This window comes from Centropristis striata, chromosome 2 (genome assembly GCF_030273125.1).
Source record: "Centropristis striata isolate RG_2023a ecotype Rhode Island chromosome 2, C.striata_1.0, whole genome shotgun sequence".
Classification (NCBI taxonomy): Eukaryota; Metazoa; Chordata; class Actinopteri; order Perciformes; family Serranidae; genus Centropristis; species Centropristis striata.
The window spans coordinates 42,635,417-42,660,945 of record NC_081518.1 but is presented as its reverse complement, the minus strand read 5'-3'; the positions used below and the strand labels follow the sequence as shown (position 1 = coordinate 42,660,945).

General features: G+C 38.3%; 1 protein-coding gene across 1 annotated transcript in view; it reads right to left on the bottom strand.

Annotated features, from left to right (window-relative positions):
- Window positions 1–25,529, bottom strand: part of si:ch211-186j3.6 (neural-cadherin) — a 393,221-nt gene that overhangs the window by 85,253 nt on the left and 282,439 nt on the right. The window contains exons 28-29 of the mRNA XM_059351714.1: window positions 9,293–9,420; window positions 1,217–1,344 (exon numbers count right to left, since the gene is read on the bottom strand). Of these exons, the coding sequence (XP_059207697.1) occupies window positions 1,217–1,344; window positions 9,293–9,420 (256 nt within the window). The remainder of the gene's footprint in view (window positions 1–1,216; window positions 1,345–9,292; window positions 9,421–25,529) is intronic.

Sequence of the window (25,529 nt, the reverse complement as noted above, 5' to 3'; positions counted from 1 at the left end):
AGTAGCAGGGTTGAAAAATGTCCTATGGAAAGACGTGGTCCAATGATGAAGTAAAGGCCAAATATCACGGAACACACAAACAAGAACAACAAAGTCTGATTTAGCAAATGAATGGTGGCTAATGAATTCAATTGCACAGTGGATCAATGCCACATAAAAGTGAAATAACTCCTCCAACAATACACATAATCTGTCCAATAGATGAGGGACTTTTGTTTACAATGCTTGGTGCACTTGATAAAGCACAGTGTTAAAGCAAAGCAAACCAAATGAAAAATGCAATAATGTTGCAACTTCACCACTGAATCACACCGAGACCACCAGACTTTTTGTGTGAAATCTCCAGCAGCGTGTCTTGTTGAGTATTTGTGTGCATCTGTCCCAAAGGATAGTTTATGGAAAAAAAGTAAACGGATGGTCTTTGCTATTATGACATCCCAAATGACAACCATCAATGATTACAGGAATCTATTTCTCACTTCATACATTTCAGTAACATTTGCTATCAACTCTTTACTGCATCAGTTGTAACTGTCTTAACCCTCTATGGTAGGCATTATGATGCCAGTTAGGAAAAAAATATTATTTATATATAATATATATATAATAAACAACAGGGTACAAAACATAAAATTTTAAATTTAAAAACATTATAAAAGGAGCATTTTTAGTTATAACTCAATTTTGACCAAAAATGTAGTTACTGCAGGTAGGCTTTGTAGGACAGTGTACTCTTCTCCCTTTTTTAAAGTATCACATCACTCAAAAACATGCATTATAGAAATTTGACAGGCCAAAAATGGGTATGTTGCCTGAGGGCAACACCGTACCATAGAGGATTAAATAACCTAATGGAAAATTTGGCCAAACAGCTAAGCAATAATCCAGGTGGAGAGACAAAACTAAAGCTTACATGATTTGCTTGGTTGTTATTTGCTGTTTCAGATATTGTGCAACTCTTAATTGCAGACATAATGTGTCCTATTTTAGTAACCACTCTCTGTATGTGTTCGTCCTATGGCAATTTTTTGTTTTTCTAATAACTCTCAAAAGTTTCTCCTACCTAGGTCTTTTGTAGCATTTTGTGATTTTTTTGCCAGATAAATTCTAATAATCATGCAGCTTATTGAATAGTCTTGACACACTCCTACACATAAAGTCAATCTGTTATTCAAAAATAGAGGCGTGTATGTGCGTTTCGGGTGTTTATGCGTACCTGTCAGTGTTGGGCGTGACGCCCGTCTCTTCACAGGAGGAGTGGTCCTCGGTGGTCAACCAGCTGCCGAGTCCCTCCATTTCCATCACCGCGGCTCCTGAACAGCGATCCAGTGTGAAACGCACTTCCTGGGATGAACACACAAACAGGAACATGCTGTGTACAGCTAATGCTTTCAGAGAAACCAAATGCATTAATAAAGGCCCTATTTCTCTGCATTATTATAATGAGTGTACCTCTTGCTGCTGTCAAGTGCTCTTCTACCATTATCACTATAGTGGGAGCTTTGTCTCTGACTCACATTTCATACATTAGTGCATATTATTGTGCCGCAGCTGCCTGCTGTGATTCCTGTTAATACACAGGAATGATAAACAGGAAAAAAACAATATTCTAGACCAGCATGTTCTATAAACGGTGCCATTGGTGTACTTACAAATGAAGAAGAAGGTGGTGAAGCAGACGCCATGACAACCTGTTTTGATACAGTTAATTTACAGTTTTATTCCTGCCAGGTCCTTCCACTGTGTAAGTCTCATTAAAGTGTCTTCTATAAATAACATAAAGTTACAGTAAATAAATCAAACAAATGTCCTCTGATCTTTGTGGACATAAGGTTAATTATCCATCTCTCTCTTTCACATACAAACCATTACAGCTAACACTAGGATTCAGTCCAATGGTAACCTTAACAAAAAAAAAAACTTGGACCAAAATCATCACAACTTTTGAATTGAATACCTGTGAAAAGCTCCTTTATATCTGTTGACAGAATACAACCCTAAAAAAGTAAAGTTTGTGTCCCAAGAGCAGAAGTTGACGTTGTATATAAAGTTATAAATAAGTGAAGGGCATTGACTTTAAAGGGCTGTCCACACCAAGGTTATTATAGTTAACGAAAACTAACGAGAAAACGAAAACTAGAATTGAAAAAACATTTTCGTTAACTGAAAAAAAATAAAAACTAGAGTTTTTTAAAAAACGATAACTAACTGAAACTGTATTGCGTGGTTACAAAACTAACTAAAACTAACTAAAATTATAGTGGAAATGTCCTTAGTTTTCGTTTTTGTCAACTTTTTTCATTCATAATTCAGTGTTTCTATTTGAACATGCAACACATGGTGAATATGTTTACTGAGACTGGGATGTCTGCACTCAAACCAAAATACAAAACAGTTAATAACCTTATTGGGGCTGAGATGGATAAACCAAACGAAATAAAGGCAAAATTTATTATGACCACTTTGAATCTCGCACCCAACACATAGCCCATTACAAAAAACTAAAACTAACACTAAAACTAATAAAAACTAAACTAAAACTAAGCATTTTCAAAAAATAAAAACTAAACTAAAACTAGAAAACTCACTCTTAAAACTAATTAAAACTAACTGAATTTGAAAACAAAAATTCACAACGAAATTAAAACTAAAACTAATGAAAAAACCAAAACTATTATAACCTTGGCCCACACCAAGAATGATAACTATGATGATAAATAACGATGGGAGGGTCACACTGAGGAACGATTATGTTGTGTTTAATGCTGTATTTGAGCCCCATGTGTCCTTTGTTTTCATGTAGTTAGAAACAGCAGATACAAAGCACATGATGTAGAGAAGAAAAAGGAAAACAGTATAAAAATAGCCGCTGCTGAACATTCAGGTTGCCTGTTTGACTTGCACATGTCATCAGTTTATTTTGAGGAAGAGCTGTGCTTTCCTCCACAGCGCCCTTCCATGAGCTGGTTGCCCTGCATTTATCTTGCCGAGACATAATCACAACCTCGGTGACTTTGAGATATTTCAACAGGTCCTTAAACTTAACCCAAGTGTACTCCTTCACCCCTTCTTTACCTGTTTGCCATCTCGCTTCATCTTAAGTACTCTGAAAGTACCTCTGAATGTGAAGGTTTCCATCAGCTTGTGAAGAGATGGCTGTTGGTACAATTGTAGTAGCTTTTTAGAGTTCATTTGAAAAGAGTTCATGGACTATTTCCTGTTTGGATTTTTAATACTAAAATGATTTAACAGTCACATGACAGAGGGGTGTTCGTCACATCAAACTTTTATTTCATTTTAAAACCAGCATCAACAGGAGGTAAATGTGTTGGGAACAGCAGCTAATATATAACCGCTGTGCCAGCTGATTGAAAAGTAGCATCAATTATGTTAATCGTGGCACATAAACATACACATACTGTATAAACTAATTATTACTATTTAGTTCCTTACAAGTCTCTGAACCACTCTTACACAAGACTTTATGTCTACCAATAGGAATTATTTCTAAAATGTGTTGTTGTATGCCATATTTACTGTACTGTTTCAACACTTTGGTTCAGTACGCCTGGACGAAATGGCCTAAAATAAAATCTTTGCACACAAGACTCCATTAAGGATTAAAAAAAATCTATTTCTTAAAATCAAAAGACAATTTAATTCGGTTTTCATAACAATAATAACACAGAAACTAACTAACTTTGGCAAATCAGTAAAAAATGCTTGATTTTGATTCTGTATGTGTCCAGAGGTAACTAGTTATCTAATCTCATTTCCATACTTCGTTTTAACACTTTGGGTTGTATCCATTGTGTGACCACACACTGCAAAAAAGCCAACTTGTATTTTTTGGCCTAAAACAGTGATTTCATTTGGTAAAACTTGGAAATATGAATTACTGACATTTAGGGCAATAATGTAAGTTAGCACAACAAAGGAAGCCAGTTGTCTGCTCAAAAACAAGTTGGTGAGTTGTTGTTACTTATATCTTTAAGTTGGGGTTCACAACAAGGGACAATAGTTCTGCTAACTCTTATTTCTTTGTTGTGAAATTTGGTCATTAGCGAAAGCTAGCGGCTAACTGATGCTAGCGGCTAACGAATGCCAGCGGCACTGCTTGTTACAGTTACAAGAGTAGCCATTAGCGTATCAATGCTAACTCAAAATTGTGGTCACAACATTAGCTGACATTCATAGCAGCGTTACAATCGTGCCAGAGAAATTCAGAGTTGAGCAAACTCAAAAACAAAACTTAGAATATCTAGTTTAATTGTCCAACCTAAAATTTTATCGAAGTTTGTTGCCTTGAAACTTTTCTTTTTTTGCAGTGCGGAGAGTTTTTTCCAAAGCTTTCTTACCAACATAGTAAGAACCACAGAGATGTCAGTGAGGGCGAGCTTGCTAGTTTTCAGCTTCTGTCCATCCACAGTGATCCAGAGACAGAGTCTGATGTTGGACTAACTTTACAGCGGACAGTGGTTTGCTTGAGGTCGGATGCTGCAAAACTGAACCAAACAAATGGAGGCGATGCCTTTTTTTGGAACAAACTCCTTTATTAGCTCATGCTGCCATGTTAACATTTTACCTGCATCTGAAGAATACTATGGTTATTTTTTTTTAACATCATTCCAAACCACACATTCAAATTAATACAAAATAATGTTTTATCGCTCTGCTCTTTGGTTAGGTAATATCTCATATGGCTAAACTTTCTTGTATTATGAGAGAAAAACTCTGCTCATGGCAACATTTTTGGCTGCTGAATCATACAGACAGCAGCTCTGTCCTTGCTGCTTTTGATCTTACACGGTCACACAACGAAGGCTTATCCAACCAGGTCACACAACCAGGTTGGATAAGCTGCTGCTGACAAATGAAAAGATGTACATGTGATTTAGAATAATACTGTTGTGATGCAGAATAATCCCAATTGTAATGACAAAGGTCTCAATGAATTATTGTATTCATGTTATTCAGGATAAAGCTGTTGTGTTCGCCAAAGTCTGGGTCTATTCATGCATTCCTTTGGCTGCCTTCTCTCTCAATGCTGAGCAAATGTACTCTGTGTTTATGCATGGGTCAATGTGAAGCTCAACCTAAAGCTGCTTTTTACTTGCATGCAGATTTAACAAATACAAAGATGAACAAAACTGGTGCGATTATGTCACAATGACTGAAACAGTTTGGTAAAGGCCACAAATGTCATCCACATTTCAGTGGCAAGACACGGTTTCTTATGGCATTGTTAAGCCTGATTTCCACCGGGTGCGTTACGGCCGCGAACGGCTGTACCGCGGTCGCCGTTGCTGATCGCTGCCACTCTAATCAATAAGAGCGTTTCCACCGGGGGCACTGCGGAACGGTTCAGCAACGTCCCAGCTGCTGCGCTAGCATCAGGTAGCATTTCTGTTTTCTCCACAAGCCGCTGCTAAACCTCGTGAATCACAACAGAGCAGATCGCACCAGACAGGAAGTCCGACTCAGAATCAACGTAATACACCCTTTCAAAATAAAACACAATACGCAAGCCTAAAACTACTTCACATCAACATTATGTTATGACCGAGACCAAATCAGCAATCAATCAATCAAAGGATCGGCGTCACGGACGACAAGAGACTGATTGTTGAAGTGGAACATCATACAATCATTTACATTGTTGTCATAATGTAATGTCATAACACATTGTTTTTATAGGGATAGATGGTCGGATTAGATTAGATTGACTAGATTAGATTGACTTTATTAATCCCACAGCGGGGAAATTTCTTTGTTACAGCCGACCACACAAATTTCACACAAAATTTAAGATAAAGATAAAAAATAACAATCTAAGAAAAAGACATTTAACAATATACAATATACAATATACTATATACAACTTAGTGCAAATTAAGTGAGGAATGTGCAGAGTGCAAATTATATGCAAAAATGTGCAGAAGAGAAAGAAAGAAAAACTACAACACTTTCAGGTTGTGCTGGTGTTGTACAGTCAGATCAACAGATCTTCCACGTCAGAGAAGCAAAGTAAGCTGTTGGTTGTTGTAGTTGTTTACTTTATACACACAGTTTATCACGGGATCTTGCGGTCCCCCATATCTTCAGGATTATCGCGTGTTCTCATTATCTCGCTCGCTACGCTGCCGTTCCGTGGCCATAACGCGCCCGGTGTGAATCCCCAGTAACGCCTGGATTCCACTGGATGCGTAACGACTCCGACAGGGGTCTGTCCGCAACGGCTGCGTATCTACGCAGTCCGTCAACACCCACCGGATCCGTCTGTGTCGGAGCTGTTGCGGACAGCAGAGTCCCGAGGACGCACGAGATCTCGCGAATTCACGCCTAATCAATTGATATAACTGGAAGATAATCAACATCTCCTCGTTAATGACTGGAGACAAATCCAGCGACTCCGTCTTAACGAGTGCTAACGAGGTATATTTTGAAAATATACCGGTGTTTTATTTTGTGTCTGTGCAAGACTTCCTGTCCCGAACGATCTGCTCTGTGCTGAATTTATGCGTAGTGCTCCGTCGTCCGACAAAAATAGAAGCTCTGCGCAAGTGTTGCGAGGGCTGTCGGATGGCCCTGCGTTGTCGGACTCATTACGCAGCGGATCTGCAGTCGGTGGAATCTCACACATTGATTATAATGGATGCGTAACGGCTCCGACGACGGCTCTGCAGCCGTTACGCATCCAGTGGAATCCAGGCGTAAGTCTGCACTTCAGGTTGTGCAGGTATTGTCTGTTTTTTTTTTTTTTATGAGGGGTTTGGGGAACGTTAGGAGCATTTGAGCAACCAAAAAGTGATACTGCACTTTCAAACTTGTTTTTATCAATACTGTTGTTAATATTAACATTTGCCAATATCCTTTATTTCTTCGCATTTCTTACCAAATGTATGATGTATGAATGAAATGTATGACAATCATAATTCTATTGTTTGAAATAGCTCAACACACCTTCTATTGTTTTAAACAGGTCCTGAACCTTGCAAGGACAATGCTAACATAAAGGTCAACTGGTTGGGACATATCTATATAAAACACCTGAACTGAAAACACTTAAAAGCCACCCACTCCCCTCCCTCCATAGCCCCTTTCCGCCCTTTCCCACTTTTAGCATTTTTCAAAATGTTGTAGTAGTTAAATGAAACAATGAAATGAAAAAAAAAGTTCAGTTTTGGAGGCTTTTGGTGGTGCTGAATATGAAAAGGCTTTTTATCTTGTGCTGACTCATTCCTGTGCTTTTACAGAAGTGGTCCTCATCTACATCGGGATGAGTTTCCCAGAACAGGGTTCAGCCAGTCCAGCTGCTTTAAAGTGTCTTAAGCTCAGAGTGAGACTGTAAGGCTTGAAGCTTCCAGGCTGAGTTACATCAAAGACTCTAAAAATAGGATCACTGACTGTCTTCCTGATATCTTAGAGGTGCAAGAACTATAAGGCAGGAGTTATGTGTGAGTCCTTGGAGGTGAAGAGCTCCAGGCGCTCCTCAGTCAAATGAAGATTAGGCTAATTTCACTCTAATTTAATTCACTTGGAATGATCCTAAGTAGGGAATGTCAAAGGAAGGCCATTGCAATAATTCGTCTCGCTCTCACCGCCATTATCTCCCTTTGTACTTTACAGTGCTGGCACTTCTGCAATACTAAATCACCAACTAACATCCGCCCCAACAATCATATCACATAGATTAGCATGGGGCCAAATGGGTGATAATTGGAGTCATGATGTAAAATTATTTGGGAAACTGTAATAGTAACCAAACAAGGCATTTTTGTTTGACTCAGAATTGAAAATCAAGAGGAATTGTTGCATCTGACATTGACCATTGACATTTTATTCTCACATTGTCTAGAATACCAAATAACCTGTTAAAGTTACAGAAACAATATATCAGTTTGACCAAAAGTTCACCAAAGTGGAGATGTCTTTATTGGGGCTCCAGTCACATCCCGACTGGATTCTTGGTTTTAACAATGCATTTTAATGCATGTAGACTGTATACAAGAAGCATTTAAATTGTGTGCAGCAAGTTATTATTTCCCATTATAAATGTAGCTGCCAGACCCAGGTTCTCACTTCACTACCTGCAGCATGAGGGCATGTCAAACTGAGGTCAAAGGTGTGGGTGGATGTTCAGTGAGCTAACACAGCATCACAAACAAATTGTTGTTTGGGGTTAGCACTCTTGCCTCACAGCCAGAGGGTCGCCGGTTCGACTCCCGCCTGCGGCTCTTCTGTGTGGAGTTTGCATGTTCTCCCCGTGTCGGCGTGGGTTCTCTCCGGCTTCCTCCCACAGTCCAAACACATGCAGCTTAGGTTTAATTGGTGACTCTAAATTGACCGTAGGTGTGAATGAGAGTGTGAATGTTTGTCTGTGTGTCTGCCCTGTGATAGTCTGGCAACCTGTCCTCTCGCCCAGTATTTGCTGGGATCGGCTCCAGCCCCCCACAACCCGAGTTCAGATAAGCCGTTAAAAGATAATGAATAAATAAGTACAATTAATAACTTTAATTGCCTCATTCACAAACATGTTCAGCACTAGATACACTGTAAAAAATAATCTGTTTAATTTACGGAAAAATACCGGCAGCTGTGGTTGCCAGAACTTCACCGTAAAAATTACAGTGAGTGGATTTTCTATTCTAAATTTAAATGTAAATATCAGCAAAAACTGTGATTTAGTCTGAATAATCTTGTTATTTTTTAGGATAATTGTGTCATTAATTCATACATTATGGTATTTCTCCACACATTTTGCATGAAAATGTTATATTTTACCTAAAACCTGTGTGTTTCTTCCAGTTTATGACAGAAAAAAAGTTAAAGTTTTGTGCTATTCTTTGATTTACGGTAATTAAAAGCGTCTAATACAGTGATATACAATTTTTCATTTTATGCCCTATTTCTGATGTATTTGACAGTGTTTTACTGTTATTTCTACAAACCTTTTTTACAGTGTATGTTTGTGCCTATGTGCAATTTCAAAGGAAAAAAAAAAGTATTTACTTAACATTAGATTAGGAGTTGCACCACTTAATTTCTTTCTTTGGATAATTGGCATCTGCTAGCTAATATAGTTGTAAAAAGGATAAATTAAGTTTTAAGTGCAAGTTCATATTTAAAATTCTAGCCATCTTACCTCTATTTTAAAGCTTTAAATGAAAGGATTTTTTTTTTTAATTTCTGTGAGGAATTTAAGAGTATGAAATGGACAGAAAACAACATCATCTTATTGGTAAAGAGCTAAATAAGTGGTAGTTGCTGTTAAATAGGTAAAGTGTCCAACCTTGCTGTTGCTGCGGACATCCAGCCGATGCCACCGTCTGTCTGCCACGTTCACGTTGCCTGGCAACTGTAGCACCAGTGTGCCAGAGCCATGGTTGATTTTCAAGGTGGGGGTCCCATCTATTAGCTCTAGATGGAAAGAGAGAAAAAGAGAGAGAGAGGGGATTGGTGAGGCTGAGATTGCTTTGAAATCATCTGATTTAAGAAAGATTGACTTGTGAGAAACGCTATCAATAGTTTTGGTTTGATGCTGTTGACGACCAATATTTGGTGCTGGTATTCATGTCTCTCAACCAACATTGAAACCATTATAAGTGACTGATATATGCCAGAGAAGCAGCAAAAAATCTCTCATTTATTATAGAGCGACACAGACAGTGTGGTATATAACTTTGCAGATATTATCTCTGTATATTAGCTTTAATGAGGATTATTGCACAGAGCTTGTCATGATGTCATTTTTCCTTCACATCTCATGGCAGTCAACAAACATCAGACAAAAGTTATTACATTCTATTTTCTGACTTACTCAAATGGGAAATTAAAAGTTAATGAAGTGGTTAAGACTGCTTGTGTGCTGGGCACAATATGTAAGGAATTATGGGAAAGCATGTCTACCAACCAGCGGTGGCAATTCATCATCATGCATGCTGAACTTCAAAAGCTCGTTCAGATGCAAAACACTGGACACTAAGCAGCTTCGGTCTCTGCTTATACAGTCCACTGTGGTGGCTGCAGAGACCTTCTACTTCATGCTACAGTAGATGTATTTAGAGGCCAGAACTGAGACTCACATCTCTATTTCTAGTCCTCCATGGTTTACACAGTGTTCAAATATTCTCCTGGGTCTATCATCATGAAGTAAAAGAGATAAAACTTATATTGATTACATTTTTCTTCCAGTTACTGCCCATCTGCTACAGTCAAAAGCTGCACTGACTAATGCAGTCCATCATTTTAACCGAAACATCCTCATACCTAATTGATCGTATTGTTCATCAATGACTCCCAAAACAACATATATGACTGTTCTCTTTAAGTGATTGCCACATGGCCATTCTACACTGTTGACCATAAAGTTGAAATAATTTTGTTTTCAGACACAACACTCTATTAATTGTGGTTTCATTTTCATCGTGATATGTTTGGAAGAGATTGATTAATAAAGTTTTGATGATATATGCACTTCATCTGTCAATAATAAATCACATTGTCACAATCATTTCATGGAAAGAGGTAAAAAAATATATATTTTATTCCAACTTTATGGGCAACGGTGTATTTAATGATGTTGAACAGCTGGAGTTTAAAACAGCTTGTTAACCTTGAAATACAGATGTACTTGGTTATATTACAGTAACAAAAGTAATTGGTTATTTCAAGGAAAAGATGATGGTTTGGGTCAAATAAGGACGAGATGCGTTAAAGTTACTCTGCTACGTACGTGTCATGGTTGCATACTTAATGTTGTTACATAAGCAAGTTACACCATTGAAGTTTTTGGCACGTAAACAGCAGTATCCTGGGCCCATGCATCCATCCCTACCTTCTCCCTTCACAAACTTTGTGTGTCTCTATTAGTGATGTCCAAATGAAGCTTCATGGACCATTATTTGTTTTTTGTTGACCCCACTAGATGATGCTCTTGGTTTATAGAAAAGGGGTGAATGAATGCAACCTGGTCTCACAGAAATCCGTGAAATAGCCACGGATTTCGCTTAACTCAAAATCCGAGGAATAGCCACGGAATCACTCAAATTTCCATGAAACTGACACGGATTTCGCTACAATACAAGTTAATGACAGTCATATCCCGTAACTATTCCATGGATATTTTTTCCTATTGGTTTGTTCCAAGTCACGTGACTTTCAAGGTCCCAGCGGTCAGAACAAAAAACATGGTGGACAGTTCTCTCATTTTTAGTGAAAAATCAATATTTTGACTTAGTTTCTGCATAAAAATGGATTTTGATCACATTTGTAGCGAGAAAAATATGTTTTATTTTCTAAATATTCACTCAGTGAATGTACATAACCACTTTGTATGTTGGAATAGCCACGGGATATGACTGTCATTAACTTGCATTGTAGCGAAATCCGCGTCAGTTTCACGGAACTTTGAGCGAATCCGTGGCTATTCCACAGATTTTGAGTTAAGCGAAATCCGTGGCTATTTCACGGATTTCTGTGAGACCTGGTTGATGAATGGCTTCTGATTGTACTTTCAACCCTTTGTTGAACAGAGAGCGCCATCTAGTGGGCTCAGAAAAAAAGAGAATGGTTCATAAAGCTTCATTTGGACATCACTACTCTGTATACTATCTCACCTAACCCTAATCCCGTCATAATTGCCTTACAACATAAACATAAAGTTGAGTCACAATAAGCTTTGTGTACTTTCCTAACTGTCATGCAGCTGATTACAGACGTCTCCAGCTTTTCTTTAGTCCACATTCTGTATTTCCTCTGGCAGTAAAGACAAAAAAGCTAACTTGTGGCAAAATCTGAGTCAAGACAGTGATGTGTTTACAATTAATTGAAAAAATGCAGAGAAATACAACTGTGACTTCAGTAACTTCACAAAAAAACATGTTGTAATGATGTTGTTGTGAAAATTATGGCTTATGTCAAGACAGCGGTATGTCTCTGTTGGCTGTATTCAATTAAAAATAATAATAGGCCGTCACAGTTCATGTCCAATAGCTCATTGTTCCTAATTTTCCCTGCTGCCGCCCTGAAGCTACACTCCCACACACCCGCTGTGTGAATTAGGGATTTAGTTTCCACTAAAGCATTTGTACTTATGTTTCATTTTGAGAGTTTCCCATTTGGCACTTTCCTGGTTAATTCCTAGTCTGGCAGAGTGAAGCTCTAACAGTATGTGCTGGAATTATAATTAACACTGAGACAAAACTCCAGCGTGAAATTTCGCTAACTTCTACACTATGACATTTGTCTTCATGCTTGAGTCAGTAGAAGTTGGGAGTCAGAAGAAGATGACAAGAATCAAATTCCCTTCTTACTGCTCTTCACTCCTCTGTGTGTCTGACTTCAGCTGAGCTTTCGTCATCCTTCTTGCTGCATCTCTTGCACTGTCAGTCTGTCTATCAGCCCGCTTTCATCTGCTGTCTCTCTCTTTTACCTCCTGCCTTGCTTCACTCTGTCATTAACTTTTGCACTGTAACTGACATTTTTACATTGTGTTGCTTTCAAATAATTCACAAATGCTTTCGACTGACATTTTGCTTTTGACAGTGCCGTTGCGAAAGCAAGGTTTTCTATTACATGAAGTGTGGTGCATTAATTTTTCAGGTCTGTCTGCAGTAATGTTATCAACACCTTCTCAAATGATTTCATGCCATGGATCTTCACCTTGAGCTACAAGAAATTAGGTGTTGTTGAGTGCATGCGATGCTGCTCTTCTCTAATTGCCTTGTCAAAGCTGTGATGTGGCTCTGTGATGAGTGCCCCATACTTCATTATGCACCCTCTCACATAAGTGTAAAAAAAAAAAAAAAAAAAAAAAAAATGCCTAAACCCTGGCAGTGTCATTTTTCAAGCCACGGTGAGTGCAAGTTTGTTGTTAGCCTCTCTTTCCCTCTCAACTTTTCTTTCAATTACCTGCAAGTTGATTTCGCCGGCTCCAGCTGCAAGATGAGTTTCTGCTGCACTTCAGGAATGATCCAATTAATTTTAATATATTGGCTGGGGCCAGACAATTGACCAAAACGAATAGAGTAGATTCAATATATCAGTTCAATCCCTAGCCTTCCTCCTTTGTTTAAGTTATACTTTGTCGTGTTTAGGCTTTACCTCATTCCCCTCACATCTCTGTAACCTCCTACATTCCTTTCTCTCATTTACTGTCCTGTCTAGGACCCCTCACCTTTGTTCCTTCTTTATCTCTCACATCCCAGTCTTTCAATTGCCATTCTTCAAGCTACTCACTCCCCACCCCCAGGGATTTTCCCTCTTTCTTGAACCCCAACGTATTCTGACGTTATCACTCCCAGCCCTCTCTTTACAGGGTTACTGGTGTAGCCAGATATGTCGAAGCTGGCAGTACACTCAGAGCCACAAAGGACACATAAATCCGACAAAAAAGACCTTTTTAGAGATGTGCATAGACACAAATGTGTGTATATGCATGTGCACGTCTAAGCTAGGTGTGCAAAAAAAGTGCACATGCATACACACTTACACCCAGAACAAGTTAAAGGGTAGGTTGACCAACCGATCGTCTGCCACAGCTAAGGAGCCATCTTGTCAAGATTGACGTGACATTTTCCCAAGAGATGAAGACAGACTTCAGAGGTCTCAAAGGAGAGGAGGGGAGAAGTGAAGCTGCGATGAGAGAGGGAGAAAGAAGTAGGGGGAGCGACACAGAACTGTAGGAGTCAAAAGGCAGGAAGAAAAAAGAGCAAGTGGAGGAGAGAGGAAAGTGGAAAGAGTGGAGAGTTGCAGAGGAAAGATTAGGAGCAAGTGTGATTGAGCACAAAGCTGGGATGAAGGCCAAGTTACGAGATGGCAGATGACAGGTGGGATGATGGACTGTAAGGTAAATAAATGAGAAATGAACAATGCAGACAAGACAAAAGGGAGGAACAGAAGGTGATGAGTAGAGAAGAACATGATGATGGATCAAAGAAAGGACAAATAGAAAGCAGATGGAGGAAGCAGAGAAAGAAAGAATCCCAGTTGAGGATATGCTGCAGTTCTCTTATCTCATCAAAAGAGTACAAAATCAAGTGTTTTCTTTGATTTATTCATTGTTGTATTATTTTTGTTAATGAGCTAAACAGGCTTGCGGCAATTTAATCTGTGTAAGTTTAAATGGTTTTTGTTTCCGACAAAGACTGTTATGAACCTGAATTATTCATCAGTGATGCCTCAGAAAACCTGCAATGAAACGAGCAGAGATTTTTACAGAGTGCCTTCTTCCCTGTGTTTCCCACAAGCTATTACAAGGATAGCAAAACTTTATTATTATTTATATCATGACGCAGATAGATTTTTTTTTTTTTCTGGAAATCAAAAGTAAAAAAGGTGCTGTGCCTAAATGGTGTATAATGACAGGGCAAAAACCTGTGCCCTTACATGCATATATATTATATATATATTATAACTTATTAAAAGAGTTGGGGCCCTTGGATAGATAAAGTTATGTAGAACACAATCAACAGATGATACAGAATGAGAGAGAAATAGGGAGAAAGAGAGAGAGAGAGATGGAGAGTAAGTGTGGTTTTTCAATAAAATAAGATCTAAAATTTAAAAAGATCAGGCCTGTTATAATCAAATAACTATGAGTTACTCATAGTGTTAACCCCTTCAACCGAGATAAATGAATGGGAGACATACAGTGGTGCTATTAGTACATGTCTGAACAATTGTTTAAAGGATCCTGCAAGAGAGAGCCCTGAAGAGACTTAAACCAGAGTGAACAAGGAATTTATCCTATTAATTAGTAAACAAAGCTTGATTTAGCTTACAAGATTCTGTGCCATAGAACTCAATTTTCTACGGATGCCCTGAGCTTCTTTCTTATCTCTGCACAAGAACACTACCAATTGAAAATGTCTAGGGGTTAAGACAAAGTTTAGCAAGAATACAATTCATTATCCCAGAAACAGGAGTTTAGTTGGGTAACGTTAGAGATTTTGGGAAAAACTTTAACTATGTACTGCACAGTTTGGTGCAAGTTTCAGAGCAAGGTGCATAAGACTTTTTTTTTTAAAGCACTTTAAGTCTGCTTACATGGTTGCAATGTTGTTATTTGATAACCATAAACAAAACAAATACATAGGGGCAAGTAAAAACGGACTTTTCTTTGACTGGGCAGGTTGATTGATCCCTAAACCAGAGCAGGAACCCTGCACCTGTAAAGAAATGACTGGAATGGATGGATACATTTCCACAACTATTTTATATCTGAGAGATGTGTCCAATAGTAAATACAGCCTTACAGCCACATGAAAACACGCATTGTACCAATGGCTAGTGACTGTTGAACTTGTATTTTGCTGCTTTGGTAAAGTTAAATGGAACTGAACTGAGTGAAAGAGCTGTATAGAGACATACAAACAGAAACATATTAAAGTAAAGAAAGGCTAGCTCGCTGAAAAGTCTAGCTGGGAGTGCAGTGGGCTGGCAGGCCAAACGGGAACATCTTCATAGGGGTCGGCACGCCTTTTAAAGGCTCTGGGTGTACAAGGGTTAGGACAAGACTATGCTCTTAAAGGGCACATCCATACGACCAGGCTTCTTTTCTGCTACTCATACGTAATTCATTACCTCCTACTCTGAGACAGACAAGGGGGGTAGAGAGAGAGAGAGAGAGAGAGAGAGAGAGTATGCGTTTTGTGTAAGGAGAGCTTGAACTCCCACAGAGTTGGGGGCTCTTAAATATGAAAAATGTCCTCCTCTTCTGACGGCCTGAGGATACACAGGAGTCAAACAGAGAGCATATGGACTGCATAAACAGCATTACAAATCACATTGCCACACACATACGCCCACCCATCACCCACACACACACACATTGGCAGTCACATATACACTAATGCCCAGAGAAGTCAGCCCATGTACGAATCAGCAGGCGATGCAGCGAGTGCAGAGCGGAGCGCTTCTTGTATAAACGATCTGTCAGCTAGCTATCCAGCCCCGCAGCCGACGCATATTGGATCTCTGCATCCAGCAGCAGTTCCTATTTGAGAGCTGTTGCAGTGCTAAGCTGGGGGGTACTGCTACAAAACAGCTCTGGAAATTGAACGTAATGCCAAAGTGAATCAGTGTGTTGCTCTGCTGTTGCTTGCTATATCTGTTTTCTTCCATTTAGATCCAACTCTATAAAGTGTTGAGTATATTTTCCCTTTGGTTCAAGAGAAGAGTTAAGAAGTGATCACACACACACACACACACACACACACACACACACACACACACGCCAATCCTTATCTGACCCCCTACTGGCAACTTTTTCCATTCTGCAAGGGTGTTGTAATTACACAAATTTAATTTGTCTTGTTAATTTGTCTATTGATTGGACAAGTGCTGGCCTCTGGCTTGTAGTCTTTGGCTATGTGTGTGTGTTTATGTGTGTGAGAGAGAAAGGGTAGTCCTGTGTGTGTTTGACCGAGAACCTCAGAGCAGGTCTTACGCTTCCAGCAATGTTTGTCATTTATTGTTGATCTCGCTGGACACAAATCATTACCGTGACAATCAATCTCACTAATACAGCTGAGGTTAAAGTGTGGCATTGCTGATCAGTCCAGGCAGTCGTGATGCTAAGTGAGCCAGTTATGTGTTATAAGATATGAACCGTTTTATCAATCCTCCTGGTACCACATACAATATAAGTGCAAGATTTGGAGGAATAATGTGATACATTTATCTAGTTGTTTTTTTTAAGTTATAGTTTTTTTTTTCCTGAAGAACTGTCAACCAACATGTAGAGATGCGAAAAACATGGAGATTATTGAAGGAATATTTTAAAACTTTGGTGGATATGATTAATTATTAGACTTAGACTTTCTTTATTGTCATTGCACAAAAAACACAACAGTGAATCTGGCAACGAAATATCGTTGCTTGGCTTCCGCAGTACACATAACACAGAACTGGTGAACTGGTGACCTGTTAATAAATACATACTGTGGACTGTCACAATAAATATAGCTATATAAATATATATAAAAACTTGTATAAAAATAAAAATAAAGGTGTCCAATATGTACATGAATTATTGCACCCTCAAAGGTAGCAGCAGTGTCTGAATTATTGCACAGATGATTATTACATGAAGTTTGAGTAATAGAGGATTAATACTACTCTGATTAGCTTAGCTTAGCATAAAGTCTGACTGTCTAATGGTAATAAAAAGCACATATCAGCAACTCTAACACATGAATACGTTTTCTTTAAGCTTTAAAATTGTGTGAACCAACAAACTATACTGTTACAGGGGGCTGTAATGTGCTGGAGGGCACAGTGATATCCTGGAGTCACCCGGTTGCCTGGTTACTCTACGGTGTAAACAAAGCTACGGGAAATCAGGGCACCCAACACATTTTTTTTCCAGTCTAACAAGTCAGGCCAGCTGTTTCCCATCATTTCAAAACTTTATGTATTTCCCAAAGTGCCAAATTATTCTTTTACAGCATCAATTCCAAAAAAAGTAGTGGGTATAAGAGTGTTAATTAGGGAGGGAATCAAATGATTGATTGCATGTGTCCATGTGTGTATTTGCCCATCTGTCAGTCTGTATCCGCCGCTAATCCTTTAAACTACTGAACCATTCAGCCTGATATAAATCTTTGCACATGTATGCTCAACGAACTCTTATGGTTGCGGTGAATCACAGTCTTTGACAAACCTGTTTTAGTGATCAACATTAAGTCCTCACTCCTTCAGCAGACAGGGACCGCAAGTTATCAACCACTGCTTCCATTACATAGCAAAGACATATCTGGCAATCAGCTAAGCTTAAAACACAGTCTGCACGCCATATTTTGGCTCGTGCAGGGTGCATGCATGGTTGAGCATCGCGGAAGCTCTTGCTTTCTATTTTGGCTTCCTACACTGTAAAAATATGTGTAGAAATTACAGCAAAACACTGTCAGATTGCATGAGAAATAGGGCGTAAAATAAGAAAATTGCATATCACCGTAGCAGACACTTTTAATAACCGTAAATCAAGGAATAGTACAAAACCTTTGAAAACACAGTTTTACAGTAAAAATATTAAAAAATGTCATTTAAAATTAATGTAGAAATACCATATTGTCACAAGGACACAATTACTCTAAAAATAAAGGGACTACTCAGTCTAAATTACAGTTTTTTTTTGCTGGTATTCACATACACATTTACAGTAGAAAACCCACTTACTGTATTTTTTACAGTGAAGTTCTGGCAACCACAGCTGCCAGTATTTTACCGTAAATTTAACAGATTTTTTTTTCAGTGTACATGTTTGACATTCATCAATAAAGACCACAGGATAATGTCTTTGTTTACTCACACAATGAAGACTTTCTGTCATCGATCATGGCTGAAAAAAAAACACTGTTGCTGCTTTGTAACTGTTGCTGAAGTCCAAGATCGGAAAACTGAACAACATCATGTCTGGATTAAAAAATATAATACAGACTTTCACACAGCTCAGTGAATTTCATCACCTTCACCAGGAACTGTGGATGACTGCCAGTACACTGCTACTACACTGGTATAAACCTAAAATAAACTATTTTTCTGTAATTAAATTGCAATAAATTGATCAAAAGGATGCTGAACTAACTACAACACAATGCAGAATACTAAATTCATTCTTTGTCCATTTTGTCTGCAAGAAAACAAGGAAAAACGTATTTTAAAATGCTCTCAACACCTGGCAGAGATCTGCATTCTACTGACTGCACTGTTCAAGTTGGTTATTGAATTTAAGCATGAAGAATTTGGACACAGCTGACTCAAAGGCTGTGCCAAAAACAGGCAACAATATTATCAGAGAAGAGAGAGAGAGTAAAAAATGTGAGTATTTGTCTCTTTTCTTTTTTCATGCCATATGAGGGTTGTAAAAACATCTCATTCCCGATGTTTAAAGGTGTATTACTGGTTAGGGCAACAAAAACCCAGTAACATTATTTATCCTCGATCAAATAAAAATCATGAAGAGAAGCTGACATTGCTTTCTTTAAGCAGAGCTGGTTTGAATTGCTGTGAATTTAACTGATTGTTGTGATTCTATTGATTTAGATAGCCACTGTCTACATATATCCACAATGCAACATGGTCTCACAGAAATCCGTGAAATAGCCACGGATTTCGCTTAACTCAAAATCTGTGGAATAGCCACGGAATCGCTCAAATTTCCGTGAAACTGACACGGATTTCGCTACGATGCAAGTTAATGACAGTCATATTTTTCTGGCGAGATCTTCACCACAAAGTGATTATGTACATTCACTGAGTGAATATTTAGAAAATAAAACATATATTTCTCGCTAGAAATGTGATCAAAATCCATTTTTATGCAGAAACTAAGTCAAAATATTGATTTTTTCACTAAAAATGAGAGAACTGTCCGCCATGTTTTTTGTTCTGACCGCCGGAACCTTGAAAATCACGTGACTTGGAACAAACCAATAGAAAAAAAATATCCATGGAATAGCCACGGAATATGACTGTCATTAACTTGCATTGTAGCGAAATCCGTGTCAGTTTCACGGAAATTTGAGTGATTCCGTGGCTATTCCACGGATTTTGAGTTAAGCATATCCGTGGCTATTTCATGGATTCCTGTGAGACCAGGTTCCCACAATGTCAATGTCAGAGGATAGAAAAAACAACAGCTATGTCCTACTTGTAATCACCACTGGGAAACAGTGTTTTCCTATGCAATCAACAAATGATATGTGTGATAAATCTGATATGACTGGAAGGTGACAATCATTCCTCCACAAATTCATTCTAAGTGATTGTAAGAGAGGTATAAATACCTCCTGTAAGTATATTACAGATCAGATCACCTCTGGGAAACATCCCCCGAGGTGCTGACAGGTTGCATTGCAATGTCAGAGTAAATGTCAGTCAGACGATGCTGGGGCAGCGAGGACAGTGTCAAAATTGTAATGTCAAAATGGAAGCAAGAGGAAGTGTTGGCTGGGAACTTTTGGGCCATAAATATACCCAGAGAATGTGATGCATATTAAATTTTCCTCCAATAAATCTTGTCTTGACACAAGCTGGACACAAGCCACATGTTAATAGAAGAGGTTTCTTTTTTTGTCCTTCCAGCTCTGCAGCCAGGCTTTATTGGACACACAATAATAAAAAAACTCCTCTTGTTACAGAGTGACACCAGTATATATATTCAATATCACTGGTGTAAACCTTGTGGTGGAGAAACAGCTTCAAATAAAACTGTGTTTGTGTTGTTTTTAGCTGTAAATGGCTGTTGACTATTCTATTCTGTTCTGTTGACTAAGCGCTGGTTGACAATGGTTTCAAGCCAAAAACAGGATGCAAATACAGTTTCCTGTAAGTGTTGGTTTCATATTTGAATTCTGCTATGTTGTTTTTGCAATTAGAATTACTGATTTACTGAAAGCTGACACAATTTCTGAAAAGTCTGGTAATAGCTTAACTCTTAGCTCAGCTCTTAGCTTAGCTTAACTCTTAGCTCAGCTCTTAGCTTAGCTTAACCTGAAGACAGAAACATCACAATAAGAGAGAAAGAAAAATAAAGACAAACAAGCCAACCCAGGTCATCTGGAAATGTCTGGATCCATACAGGTAAGCAAATGCTTTACAAAGAAGCTAAATTATTTAACTCAGATATTAATTTTATTAAAATTAATTCATATTACAATTAAGAAACATGTTAAAACAGGGTGATGAAGAAGTTTTTGGGGAAGTTGAGCAGGAGTCTCTTATGTTTGGCTTTACACGAAGACAAAGCAAAAAACTTTTCAGCAACACAAAGAACCAGTAAACTTGTGCTTTTGCATGCAAGATATATTTAATACAAAATAAAGTAAAGCTAGATGTTTTATGTTAAAATCTCTAGTTTATCTGCAAAAATCTGAAAAAAGCATCACCCTCTAAGATTCAACTTTCTTAAATTGTTGTTTTTTTCTTTCTCCCAGCCTTTTATAATATTTCTTTACTTACTTATTGTATGTGTATTTACAAATTCCATTACAGGTTAAGTTATTACACTTAAAGTGAAAACATGCAAGCAAACATTAAAATGCATATGCAAGCACGTGTACATGATTATTTTTACAACTATTTTCTAATAGGAAATTGGGTATTTCCAAATAAAGATGCATCTTAAAGATAATCATATGTATTGTTATTGTCACTATGCATCGAATGATCACTGAATCAATATAATGATCCAGATCGATGTATCGCTGCAACCTCGAGATGATCAAAATTGCAACTAATCACGCATCAGCAGTTTCAACTTGCAAATATTGGAGAAGGCCCTCAACAAATCATGTTTTTACAGACACTAGCAAAACGTCTCTCGTTCAGTTTGATTTGGGCATGAAGTTAACAAACTTTACTCAGTCATATTGAAAAACCGCTATATAGAGCATATCTCGCCACACACACACACACACACACACACAGACTACAACAGCTCTGTGTTATGACCACGTAATCTCTTCTCCCCCAGCGGCCCAAGATTGGATGTAGTACACAGCTATGTTCCCAGTCATTGTTAGTGTGTGTGTGTGTGTGTGTGTGTGTGTGTGTGTGTGTGAGAGAGTGCCTTACACCTTCTCTGGTCTACACAGCAGGGCTGGCTTGGTACAGCTGCCCTGCGGCAGGATAAAGGGCGGATGAGTGGGCGGCTTTGGAAAAGCAAAACCAGCATCTCAATAAGAAGCTGAAGGTCTCTGTGTGGAAATGTGTGTGTGAAGCAGTGGGAAATATGATCAGGCTCAATGGGCAGCATCTCTTAACAAGGCTTAATAACAAGGTGAACAATGTCTCACACACACACACACACACACACACACACACACACACACACACACACACACACACACCATAGCAATATGGTAGAAATGAACTTTCTAATGAAAATATATTAATGGCTTCTCATGCACCTTTTGACATTCAGAAATCAAGAAGCAGTTCAGGTTGCACAACAGTCTCTTCTGCCTCTGCGTAAACCATAAATCTATATTTCACCTCTCCTTCTTTCTGACTCCCTCTCTATACTGAAAATATAATTGTAATACCCTTTTCAAACTAGACTTTCAACTTGATGTCATGCCACAGGTGGCATACATCCTCCTCATCACATTATACTTTCCAGAAAATTTCTTGTACGCTTAACACATTCATGTCAAAGTGAGAACTTCGGCATTCAGTTCACGGTGTTTGATTTGGGAATGAATCACCCCGATTTGTCTGATTCCTCCTACAATTACACATCAATTCAATATGGCACTTTGAGCATCAACGTCAGCATCAGGTTGCTTGAAGCTGAGGTAGAAAAACATCCCATGTTCCCTTGTGACTCATAATCATATTTAATCAAAAAGTTGTTGTTTTTGCCGTTGTTGTCGGGAAGTTCAGATTCTGGTCATGGGAGCCAACTCAGTGTTACGTCAAACAATGTTGTGCTTTATTCCCGTCTGCTCTTCATCTTTGTTTTTTATGTTATTTGTTCCTTGTCACACTGATGATTGAGGCTCTCCGTTTGTCTGGATTCAAACTTTATTAGTTATTATTGTTGTTAAGTTTTGGCTTATACACACTACCGGTCAAAAGTTTTAGAACACCCCAATTTTTCCAGTTTTTTATTGAAAATCAAGCAGTTCAAGTCAAATCAACAGCTTGAAAGGGTACAAAGGTAAGTGGTGAACTGCCAGAGGTAAATAAAAAAAGGTAAAATATAATGTACATTTCAGAATTATACAAGTAGGCCTTTTTTCAGGGAACAAGAAGTGGGTTAACAACTTAACTCTTTGAGTCTTGGGCTATTTTGTCCATTTTTTAATTCTTTTCATGTCTTTGTAAGTCATTTTGTGTCTTTTTTTGGTCATTTTGTATCTTTTTTTGGTCATTTTGTGTCTTTTTTTAGTCCTTTAGTCCAACATAAAATGTGATTTTGAACCTTTTTTTACTTTCAAAACACTATCATGGTCAATAAAGAATTTTAAATGTTGCAAATGTGCATTAATTTCAGAGTACACTGAGACATTAAACTGCATAATTTTCAATTAAATTCTGGAAAAGTTGGTGTGTTCTAAAACTTTTGACCAGTAGTGTAGGTCCTGAAAGGACATTTTATTCTCAAGTGAACTTGAACTTAAAATGGACAGAACACTCAATACGTTCCTCCCTTCTGTCTCTCTCTCATATCTAATGTGGTTTGAAATCATATCTGTACTCTGTATGATTAGTGAGGTTTACAGCTCGCCGTATATGCGGGCAGATGCAATATATGGTTCCAATATTATCCTTTTTATTAAAAATCAGGTCATTCCGTATTGTTCATATCTGATGTGACGTAGGCTCATCCTGGGCTGTGACTGCTGAATATGTTTTTTAATAATATTTGTATATCAGATGGTTTTGTGCATTGGGAGTCCGAGCTTTGCCTTGTTTTGTGAGTGGATTACACTAAACAGTCCAAAACTCTCCTTACCTTGCCTGAAGGAATTATTAACTGTAAAATAATTATCTTTAGCTGTTTAGGAAGTGGTTTTTGCTTAAAAAATATTAGTTTTTGAGGGATAATTCTTATTTATTAAAACTGGATATTTAACTTTAAGTGTTTGGAAATGGTCATTGGTCCCTTTTCAAAAAGAAAAGAAAGGTTGAGTAGTGAAATTATCACGATAAAATTGTGTTTATCATAAAATCCAAGCAAGGCATGATAGTAGTGTGGTGAGCAGTGTCGCCTTACAGAAAGAGGGTTCTAGGTTTGAGCAAAAAACATGCATGTGAGGTGAATTATTACCTTAAATTGCCCATCAGCGCAAATGTGAAGTTTCTATTTATATTCCTTTCTCTATGGCTTTGTCTCAACATTTTTCCTCCACTGTTCTCTCATTGTGGGATGATACAACTTTACAAAAAAACAGCTGATTATTTTTAATAGCAAATTGGGAATTTCCAAATAAAGATACATCTTAAAGATAATATATATTGTTATTGTCACTATGTATTGAATGATCAATATAACTAGAAAATTCCTAAAGAAATTTTGATTGTGTGCTTGCCTCTGGACCGTGACTCTCGTGGCTTATCAAAAGGGGCGGGGATTAAACAGGGACTTTCTGCTGAGTGCACTCACACCTCATACAAGTCTCTAGGACAAACGGTTCACTAGTTAGTAAAATGGGCGTGGCTTATCAAAAGGGGCGGGGTTATCAATCACCAGTTAAACAGGGACTCTATGCTGAGTAATCTGACATCTTATACAAGTTTCTAGGACAAACGGTTCATTAGTTAGTAAAAGGGGGCGTGGCTAATAAAAAGGGCGGGAATTTATGAATTATTGTTATGTAGAACTGAAAAGTGATGAACCATCATCATGCATGACAAGTTTGAGGCAGATTGGACAATGTATGGTCAAGTTATAAGGTCTCGTGTTTTATGAAGAAAGCCATGTCTGTTTACTTAGAGTAAACTGACAGTTATCAGTTAGAATGTCTGTGTTGGAGGAGGGGGGGGGGCTTTGGTAGCTAAGCAACCACGTGGCCAGGTGGAGTCAACCAATCAGAGCAGAGCAATCAACTGAAATTAACTGACGATGGAGACAGTTCCATCAAAGTGAGCAGACAGAGGTCGACAAACTTGAAATTCTGGCCTCGAACAGAAAGCATTTTCGGCAAAACCATAATACCTATCATTGATCCGACTTCACTTTGAGCGTCCTGAGTTCTTCCTGAACATCTCCATATGTTTTTTTTTTAAGAAAAATGAAAAAATAGCTTTGTTAGAGCGATTTTAAAAAACTGTTAAATTTTTTTTTGGAGAAATCTTCCTTCATTTTTAATATGGGAGCCGATGCGGCAGTTGGTGCATTTTGTTTGAGCATCTGTGCGTCCTGCGCCCAAACTATAACTCTGACAGCTTTACCAGAGGATTGTGAGTGAGAGGACAAATTTTCCTACGTTTCTATGTATAAATTATTTCTGTAGAGTTAAATTTGCGGCCTGGAGCGCAGTTTTCAAATTTATTTTTTGACAATTCTTTCTCTCCCTCTACACTCTGTTTGATGACTTCCCCACTCTAGACTCTCCATAGGGTTACATTGGGGGGATTTTTTGACGTGTTTTTGCCCAATAATTTGAAAACCGTATGTCGAAACCCTTAGAAAAGTCATAGCACACTTGTCATGGGCGAGCCGGTCGATTTGATACCTTTTTTGTGTATGTGCGACCAAAACTCTGGGAGGAGTAGTCGGCCGAAAAACAACACGGAAGAAACGGAAGAATAAAAACTAGAAAATTTCTAAAGAAATTTTGATTGTGTGCTTGCCTCTGGACCGTGACTCTCGTGGCTTATCAAAAGGGGCAGGGATTAAACAGGGACTTTCTGCTGAGTACACTCACACCTCATACAAGTCTCTAGGACAAACGGTTCATTGGTTATGAAAGGGGGCGTGGCTAATCAAAAAGGGCGGGAATTTATGAAATATTGTTATGTATAAGTGGTCAGTGATGAACCATCATCATGCTTGACAAGTTTGAGGAAGATTGGAC